The 9,718-nt window shown below is 54.9% G+C and overlaps 1 protein-coding gene across 1 annotated transcript in view; it reads right to left on the bottom strand.

Moving 5' to 3' along the window:
• Window positions 1-1,087: 1,087 nt before the first annotated feature.
• Dact3 (dishevelled binding antagonist of beta catenin 3) overlaps window positions 1,088-9,718 on the bottom strand; it is a 12,625-nt gene continuing 3,994 nt past the window's right edge. The window contains exons 2-4 of the mRNA XM_021219040.2: window positions 5,013-5,109; window positions 4,727-4,879; window positions 1,088-3,295 (exon numbers count right to left, since the gene is read on the bottom strand). Of these exons, the coding sequence (XP_021074699.1) occupies window positions 1,962-3,295; window positions 4,727-4,879; window positions 5,013-5,109 (1,584 nt within the window). The 3' untranslated portion in view covers window positions 1,088-1,961. The remainder of the gene's footprint in view (window positions 3,296-4,726; window positions 4,880-5,012; window positions 5,110-9,718) is intronic.

Genomic DNA, 9,718 nt, shown 5'->3' with positions numbered 1-9,718 from the left:
AATAAAAAGTAAAAATAAAAGCATATGGTCAAACATGCTAATTAACACAGCCATCACCCCCCATCTCCCGCCGTAAATGTGACTGGAAGATATAGTGAGGCAGGCCTGTGTTTCCAAACCCCAGAGGCTGAGGCAGGAGGATGTCCAGCTTCAGGCCAATGTGGGATATAACTAGTTCATGGCCAGCTCAGGCTGCTCAGGGACACCCCATCTCAATAAAACAGGGTGGTTGTTATTCCTAGTAAATGTTATTTTAAAGCCGGGTGTGGTGGCGCACGCCTTTAATCCCAGCACTCGGGAGGCAGAGGCAGGTGGATTTCTGAGTTCGAGGCCAGCCTGGTCTACAAAATGAGTTTCAGGACAGCCAGGGCCACACAGAGAAACCCTGTCTCACAAAAAAAAAAAAAAAAGTTATTTTGAGACAGGGTTTCTCTGTGTAGCCCAGGCTGGCCTGGAACTCACCGTGTAGCCCAGGCTGGAGATGTGCTCCTCACTACCCCCCTCTACATGAGTGTAAGCAGTCCAAGCTCAGGTCCTCATGCTTGCACGTGACTTCATTACCATTTAGCGTGTGTGATGTATGAGGTAGACACAAACAGGGCTTCTTGTGTGGAGGCCTGAGGGCAATCTAGGGTGTCGGCCCTTGCCTTCTACCTCACTGTTTACCATGTCATACACGAGGGTGGCTGGCCCTTGAGCCCCCAGGGCCCCAGGGCGTCTCCTGTCTTCATAGGAGCACTGGGGTGGCATATGAACACTAGTGAGTCGGGCTTTCCAAGGCATCTGAGGACCAGCATTCACGTCCTCACACCGGCACGGCAAGGGCTTGATCCACTGAACCATAGCCCCAGCCCTGGTCTTGGCTTGCTCTTCTTAGGAATACATAACAACGTCCAAATATAACTAGGTCAGAGTCACTGAAATAAAATAAAATAAAAGCGGCCATGGAGTGACGTTCAAATTCAGCCTGGTTCCCGCCACTTGGCTCAGCTCACTGCCATTCCACAGCAAACTGAAGGCGCTCCATACATGCAGGTTGGAAGAAAAAGGGACGCAGCTCTCATTCAATGCAGAACAAGAATCCAGGGGATATGTAACATTGTGCATTTATTTACAAAGAGGTTAGAGAAACACACAGAATCTGGCCCCCCATGCACCGGGGAGTCACCATTGTCATAATAAATACAGTAATTTCTTTAATCAAAAAAAAATTTAAAAAACCCACTGGATTGGAACAGCTGAGGGCCATTCAGCTTCCCCCACCCCCCGTGGGGAGGGAGAGGCACGAGATTGAAACCATCTTCCTTCCTCTCTCTAACCTCCCAATCCTCCATGACTGTCCAAGGATGGAGCAGAAAGAGTCCTTTCCAGGTGTTGGCAACTCCTATTTGACCCTCAAAGCCCCTAAGACAGTGCCACTTCCTCTTCCAGGGCATGGCACTCTGTAGGCATAACCTGAGTCAGACAGTCTCTGACTTGGGGGTCCCAGGGGATATCCTAAGGGTCCAGGGACATGGAGGGGGCACTTTGTGAATGAGAAGGGAGCCCTAGCTGGGCAAGGAAAAGAGGAATGAGAAGGCTATGTCAGAGAAGTGGAGAACAGACTAAGCTTCTAAAATTAAAACGGGGGTGGGGGAGGGGAGACCCGAACGGAATTACTGCATTGCGTACATGGACACCCATTGTACAGATGGGGAGAGTGTGGCCCACGGAGGGGCGCCTTCTGGTTCAAGGCTTTGAAAACCAGCTGTACTGGGACAATCTGGGCGCCTCCCCGTGGGGGGGGGGGAAGGGGCGGCCTCTCCAGGACCGCTATGGACAGCGGGCAGTGAGTGAGGAGGGTCTTTGGAAGCAGAGAAAACCGGTGGTCTTTGGAAGGTGGGTGTGGAGAGGGTTGGAGGATGAGAAGTGTAGGGGTGCGGAGGCCATGGAGGTGAAGTTCAAGCCCATCCCGCCCTAACTCACACAGTTGTCATGACCTTCAGAGAACCTGACCGAAAACGAAGGATCTTTTTCTTCAGCGCGTGCGATGCCTTGATCTTCACGAAGACCTTGGCGGGGCCCGCAGGCGTCCCTCCACCCGCAGCACCCCCGGGCCCCGACGGCGAGGCCCCGGCGGCCGCCACCAGTTGCTGCGGCCACACGAGGCCTCCGCTGCCGTCGGAGTCGCTGGAGGCAGAGCTGAAGGCAGGCGACTCGCCCTCGCTGGCACTCGACTCGCTCTCGCCATAGCCTCCTGGAGCGCATCCAGACGGCACCCGACGGCCGAGCGGCACCGGCCGCCCTGCCGCTGAGCACTCGGAGTCGCTGCCTGCGCAACCGTACAGCAGCCGGCGCGGGGGCGCAGAGGGCGAGGGCGCAGGGCCTCGCGGCGCGGGCACGCGGGCTCGGGGGCGGCGGCCATCCGGCGCGTCGATCTCGGCGGTGGAGCGCCACCGACGGCAGGCCTGGACCGTCGGCGTGGGCGCTGGGCCACGACGGGGCCGGGGCGGTCGGGGCTCGTCTCGCTCGGCCGTGGGGTACTTGGGTGGCGGAGCGGCGTGCGCGCGGCCCAGTAGACTGGTCTCAGACTGCGAGCGCGCCGCTTTGCGCGCCCTCGGCGATCCCCGACGCCCCGACGGCTCTGCCAGGCGGCCCCGACGGCCCGCAGCGCGCGGCCGCTCCCTTGGCGGGGACTGCTCCACGCTGCGACCTCGCGTGAGCGGCGGAGCCCGGCGGCGCGCGGCGCGGCCCGGGAGGCCCCTGGAGGCCGCGGGCGCGCCCGGGATGTATTGTGCCTTCACGAGGCGGCCCTCTGCCGGACTGGAGGGCGGCGACGCGGCGGCCGGAGGCGCGGGTTCGGGTGGAACCTCCGCCTCCCACGCCGCAGCCCAGGCGCGCTCCGTGGACGGCTCCCGCGCGGGTCGCGCGCCTCCGGGGGGCGGGGACGCTTCGGGCGGCCGCGGGCGCGCGCCGTTCTGGCGCCGCGCGCCCCCGTCCGCGCCCCCGGGACTCGTGCGCGGTTGGCCCGCCCCCCGGCGGCGGCGCCTGCGCAGGAGCGCCGAGATGTAGCCGTCAAGGGGCCGGCTGGCCGCCACGTCCGGGGAGCCGCACGGTACGCGTCCACTTGGCCGTGGGCTGCGCAGAGCCACCGCGTGCAGCGGGCTAGGTGTCAGGAAGGGCCCAGCACGAGCCCGCCGTTCCGCGGATGAGCAGGTCTCAGCTCCGGCTGCCGCCGTCGGATAGGGAGCTGAGAAGGATCGAGGCACTGCAACCCGGGCACCCACCGACTCTGGAGCGCTGGGACTGGCGTCGCCTGCAGGAGAGAGGCAGAAGAGAAAAAAGGAGGGATTCTCAAAGGCCTTTTTTAGCCTAGAATTGAAGCAGCTGAGGCAAGAGGCGCTAATCTCCAGTCCTGGGCCAACCTGAGCTAAGTAGCAAGTTAATAGTAAAATAAATAAATAACCGGCTTCGTGGTGAACGTCTGTGATCTTTCACAAAACTGAGGAGGTGGAGGCCATGCTCGGCACTGAGCATGTTGGGAGAACCCACCCCAGCCCCCCACTCCCGCAAAAAAATTAAAAAATAACTTGGGCATACTGGTGCAGTCTCAGCACAGGGTAGATGGAGGTAGGAGGATCAGGAATTTAAGGTAGCCCTCAGCTACATAGCAAGTCTGTGGCCAGCCTGGGCTATGTGGGAGCCTGCCTCAAACAACAATTAAATTGGGTGTAGCAGCTCACACCTGCCAACACTCCCAACACTGGAGAGAGGCTGAGGCAGGACAACTGCTGCAAGTCCAGGGTCAGCCAGGGTTACATAAAGAGACCAGAATAAAATCAAGGCTTCTCTCCCCGGCCTGCATAGGGCAAGCCACACCTCTCCCCACCCCACCCTCCCTGAAGACCCCGCTTCACTCATCCCCTCCTATATGGTTGATGGCAGAATCCCTTCAAGTCTCCATTACGTGTCTTGCTCTGACCCTCACCCACTGCTTACACTGCCCATTCATATCCTTACATCTGCAGCCACATTGACCTCCTAGATGCCCCAAATTGCCAGCCTCTGGCCCCAGGGCCTTTGAGCTTGTGGTTTCTGCTTCCTGGCCTGTTCTGTTCCTCTCATTTCTCCCAAATGTCAGGGGTCAGGGGCTCAGTGAGGCTTTCTAAAGCCAGTTCCCTCTTGAGGCCAGGCTTGGTGGTAGGAACCTTCAATGCCAGCACTTGGAAGGCAGAGCTAGCTGATCTCCGTGAACCGGAGGCCAGCGTGGTCTGTATAGTGAGTTCCAAGATAGCAGGGCTGTATAATAGAGACCCCTGTCGAGGAGGAGGAGAGAAAGAGACAGAGAGAAGGGGACAGTGTGTATTAGGGACAGTGACCTGGAATTTTAAATGTACTCTAGGCTGACCTCGAACTCAGAGATCTGCCTGCCTCTGCCTCTGAGTGCTAGGAGTAAAGGTGCACCCCAGGGGCTGGAGAAATGGCTCAGTGATTAAGAACACTGTCTGCTCTCCCGAATGCCCTGAGTTCAAATCCCAGCAACCACGTGGTGGCTCACAACCATCTGTAATGGGATCTGACGCCCTCTTCTGGGGTGTCTGAAGACAGCTACTGTGTACTTACATATAATATGCTAAAACTGCACCAAGACTGACGAGCCCAGCCAGGACTGGGAGTCCAAATTGGACCCAATATTATGTTCAAAGCTATCTTCTGACTGCCACAGGGCCCCACTCACCCGCCATACCTAAGGACTTGGGTCTCTCGCTGGCATAGATGCCCCGGGGGTCCGAGGGACCCAGGCGTCCATAGGAGCCAGATCCGGAGAAGCCACTGTCCCCGCAGAAGGTGGAGGGTGGTGAATCTGGGCCTCCGGTAGAACTGGGGTCTTCATAGAAGCCTGGATTCCAGGAAGAAGCTGAGATAAGTAGGGGGCAGGGGTGGGGAAGGGAAGAGGTGGGTGTGGGAGAGAGGGACTGCAGAGATAGATTCAGAGAAAGACTAGGGTGTCCTGGAGAAACCCACCCCCTCACCTGAGCTGCGCCCACTCTCCTGGTCCAGGCCACCAGACTCCAGACTCAGGTCTCCCAGCTGCTGGCCCAGGTCCCAGATGAGCCCAGGCAGGGCCTCCTGAAACCCAAGGAAAACAAGGCCGTTAGAAGGCTCCAGAACCCACATGCCTCCTGTTCATGAATTCCTGGCAGAGATCCACTTGGAAATGTCAGCCCTCTGTCCCTTATCTCCGTTAGGAAGTGCTGTCTAACTTCCAGTCTTCATGCTGTAGCCCCAGCTATGTGAGCTAAGCCTTCAGAAGGGCACCTCGTTAGTTCATTCTGTTAGCTATGCTTGCATTGCTCCTGAAACCCTATTAGAATAGCTTTCCTCCACTCTCACTTTACATCTTTGTTTTGTCTTTTTGTGTTTTGAGACAGGGTCTCTCTCTGCAGCCCTGGCTGTCCTAGAACTCACTCTGTAGACCAGGCTCGCCTGGAACTCACAGAGATCTGCCTGCTTCTGCCTCCTGAGTGCTGGGATTAAAGATGTGCACCACCATGACTGGCATCTTATCGATTAATTAATTAGCTAATCAAATTAATTGACTAATGAATTAATTATATGTAGATGGGTGCATTGCCTGAATGTGAGTCTGAGCACCATGTGTGTGCAGTGCCCTAAGAGACAGCAAGAGGGTGTAGGATCCTCTCGAATTGGAATTAGAGATGGTTGTGAGCTGCCATGTGGGTGCTGAGAATTGAACCCAGGTCCTCTGCAAGAGCAGCCAGTGTTCTTAACTGAGCCATCTCTCCAGCTCCTGCTATCTTTTTATTTGGGGGTGGGACAATCAAAGGATGATCAGGTGTCTCTCTCATTGACTCTCCAATCAGGGTTGACTCTCCACATTTTTTTTTTACATTTATGTGTGTATGTGTGTGCGTGCGTGTGCTTGTGCACACATGCCCACGTGTGGAGGTTAGAGGACAACTTGTAGGAAGGAGTCAGTTCTCAGATCCTTCTACTGTGTAGGTTTCAGGGACTGAATCACGTTATAAGGCTTGGCAATGAGTGCCCTTTACCCACAGAGCCATTTCATTGACTACCCCCCCTTTAAAAGATTTATTCCATCACTCACAATTTTTTTAAACATGCATGCACGTTTTGCCCACACCTATGCCTGTGCACCACATGCACACCTGGTGCCCATGGAGGACAGAATAAGGCATTGAATTCCTTGGAATTGGAATTACAGACACACGTGAGCCACATTCAGGTGCTCTTGAAGTGAGCCAGTGGTCCTAGCCACTTCACCATCTCTCCAGCCCTGTTTGCATGTTCATTTACTTATCGAGTTTCTCACTAGCTCTATCTAGCCTAGAACACCCTTTGTAGACCAGGCTGGCCTTAACTCGAAGAGATCCTCCTGCCTCTGCTTCCTGAGTGCTGAGATTGAAGTTGCATGCCACTATGCCCAGCTCCCTTATTTTTTAAAAAATATTTACCTATGTCTGTAGGTGTCTCTGTGTGTATGTGCACGTGTGTGCACCTGTACTTGAGTGAAGAGGTCAGAGGAGCAGTGTCAAGTGTACTCTATCACTCTCTGTCTATTCCTGAGGCAGAATCTCCCCCAGAACCTGGGCCTCAGTTGCCCAGTGACTTTCCTGTCTCCACCCTCTTGAGAGCTGCGGTTAGAGGCACATATAAGACATTCTGCTTACCACGTCGAGGTGATGGGATTCGAACTCATGATTGTGCAGCAAGAGCTCCTAACCACTGAACCATCTCTCTAGCTCCATTCACTTTATTTTTTGAGGCAGGGACTCACTTTCTTAGCTAGCCTTGTTCTGATGAGCTCCTCAATCCTCCTGACTCTTCCAGGCTCACCCCAGTCTCTTGCCTGGCTTCTTAGGTGGGTCCTGGAGACTCAAAGTCAGGTCTTCATGCTCAACTGGCAGGCATCTTATTGAGACAAAGTCCCTAGATGTACCCCAGCCCCTTTTTGAGCCAGATTCTCACTTGCACAAAGCCCAGGTTGGCCTCAAACGTGCCCTGCATGGGGAGCATGACCTTGAACCCATGACCTTCTTGCCTGCACCTCCTAGTAGGATGTTGCTGGCACATGACACAGTACAGGAGGGCTTTAAGTTCAGGTCTTCTTGCTGTGGGAGAATTCAGTGGTAAAGGTCGGGGGTGCGGGAGCAGGCAGATCCAAGGGTGGTCTTGAGTTTGACCCTCCTTTCTGAGGTACTACACTTCCCTCTATCGCCAATGGGAAGTTCTTATGGAAGTCCCCTCCTAGTGCTTCCTGCTGCTGCAGCAGACTGGAGACCTCATATAATAAACAAGCAGTGCAATTCACAACTATTCCTCCCTTCGGAAGGAGCCACACCCTTCATGCCTCCGTAAGTCCCTCTGTAAATCTAGCCATCCTGGTGGCCTCAGCAGTGAGCACAGACCAAGGTGCTCGGGACTGGGATGGGGGATGGAGCTAAGTTGGAAGAGTGATTGCCTAGCAGCAAACTCTGGGTTTAGTCCCCGGTATTGTATAAAAGACCTGTAGTCCTAGCACTGACCAGGGAGGTAGAGGCAGAGGATAAGGAGTTCAAAGCCATTCTTGTCTACCTACTGAGTCTGAGGGCAGCCCGGTCCACAAGACCCTGTCTCTACAATTAAAAAAAAAAAAAAAATCTAGGATTTTATCTTATTTTGGAAGCCACAGAGGCAGGGCCAGGGAATGTCTCACAGGGGACTCAGTGAGACCAGAGGTAGCGGCTGCCAGGGGCAGACAGTTGACCCTCAGACAAAAGCGGCTTGTCTGGAAGCTGGCGGGAGGGCGGGGCCAGCACCCAGCCCTGCCTATTTAGGGCAGAAAGACTGGCCTGGCTCTAGGCAGCAGCCACAGTCCTCCCCCACCCCCCTTGTCTCCTCCAGGCCTGGCCTCTTCCCCTCTCAGAACAGAAAGAAACCCCCATGTGGCCCTGTCTGTGCCATGAAGGTCAACAAATGTCTCCCACTCTGGGTACACTGGGATGCCCATGGCCTAATCAATCAACCTTAATTTAAAAAGAAAAAGAAAAAGAAAAGTCCGTGCATATACTATCAAGAGGAATCTGAGGGAAAAAAATACAAAAACCCCACAGGCTGCCATCAACTGCCTGTGTGTCCCGTTCCAAATGGACCAGACTGTCTGCTGCCTGGCCCTCTGGTTACCGCTGCATTCTGTGTGCAGCATGACTCTTGCACGCGCGCATGTGTACACACACACACACACACACACACACACACTGCTTGGGCTTTTCTAATGTGATCTCCCACCCTCTGCCTTTTAAAAACAGTCCCTTTGCCATTCTGCACCCTGTCATTCTCCCTTTTCTCATGCTTCCTCAGGCACACGCACAAAGAGTGCCACTTGTTTATCGTGCCTCCCAATGGGAAGTGATTTCTCACTAGGACGGAGGTTTTATGTTCACAGTGGCGCTCTTCTCCCTTGGGCTTAGAACTTAGGAAATGTCTTTTGAATGAGCACCAGGATGTTCCTGGTGGAATACTACACAGCTGTTAAGAGGGACGAAGGTAGATTTTTCTGTGATACAGTACTGAGCAGAGAAGGGACATGCAGGGGAGGGAGGAAACCAGAATCACAGTCATAGGGACACATTCTTAAAAATGTGCCAACCCGTAACTTCATCATGATGGGTTTGGAGCCAGTCTCAGGTAGCCCAGGCTGACCCTATGTAGCCATGGATGACTAAGTCCAATCTTCCCGCCGTCACCTCCAGAGGGCCTGAGTGCTCAGGTGAGAGCGCTGCTGAGTGCAGACCCAGTGGGGACGACCTAATGGGGGCCACCATCCTAATGCTGCACCGCCGACGGGAGTCAGCAATGATCGTAAGCCCGGCCAAACATGGGGGCTCTTCAAAACCCAAAGTTGCCAAGTTTGGAACCCCAAAATTTTCATATCTAACCATTTCCATACCTGGTGTCGCTTCTGGCTGGACCACATTACGAGGACCATGGGCAAAGCCTTGGGACCTCATCCAAGAAACTGGGCTTTTACAAAACAGCAAAACCTTTGAGACCTGCCGGGGTGGGGCCTGACATCTTCAGTGCTCTAGGAAGCAGACAGGAGCATGCAAAGTTCAAAGCCTGTCTAGAATCAGAGGATTCCAGTCTCAAAAAGAGGGCTAGGGCCAGACAAGATAGCAGAAGCGGGTGGATCCCTGTAAGTTCCAGGCCAGCCAGGGGTCACACACTGAGATCTTGTCTCAAAAACTGAACTAAACCAAAACCAAATTAAAAACAACAATGGAGGAGAGGTGGAGCCCCTGTGAGGGGCTGGAGGCGTGGCTCAGTGGTAGAGCCCCTGCCTAGGATCCCCCAGGGAGGGGCTGGGGGGCGTGGCTCAGTGGTAGAGCCCCTGCCTAGGATCCCCCAGGGAGGGGCTGGGGGGCGTGGCTCAGTGGTAGAGCCCCTGCCTAGAATCCCCCAGGGAGGGGCTGGGGGCGTGTCTGAATAGTACAGCACTTGCCTACCCTGCTCCTTATCCTTACCCTTAGTTCTATCCCCTGGATTGGTAAATAAAAACAACAAAGCTTTGCCGGGTACTCTCCAGCTCTTTCCTGGAATGCAAACTGTTTTTGAGTGTAGGTACATTAGGCTGGGCGTGGTGGCGCACACCTTTAATCCCAGCACTTGGGAGGCAGAGGCAGGTGGATTTCTGAGTTCGAGGCCAGCCTGGTCTACA

Source organism: Mus pahari, chromosome 19 (assembly GCF_900095145.1).
Source record: "Mus pahari chromosome 19, PAHARI_EIJ_v1.1, whole genome shotgun sequence".
Taxonomy (NCBI): Eukaryota; Metazoa; Chordata; class Mammalia; order Rodentia; family Muridae; genus Mus; species Mus pahari.
The sequence above is the reverse complement of the archived record's forward strand: the minus strand, read 5'-3'. Positions and strand labels throughout refer to the sequence as shown.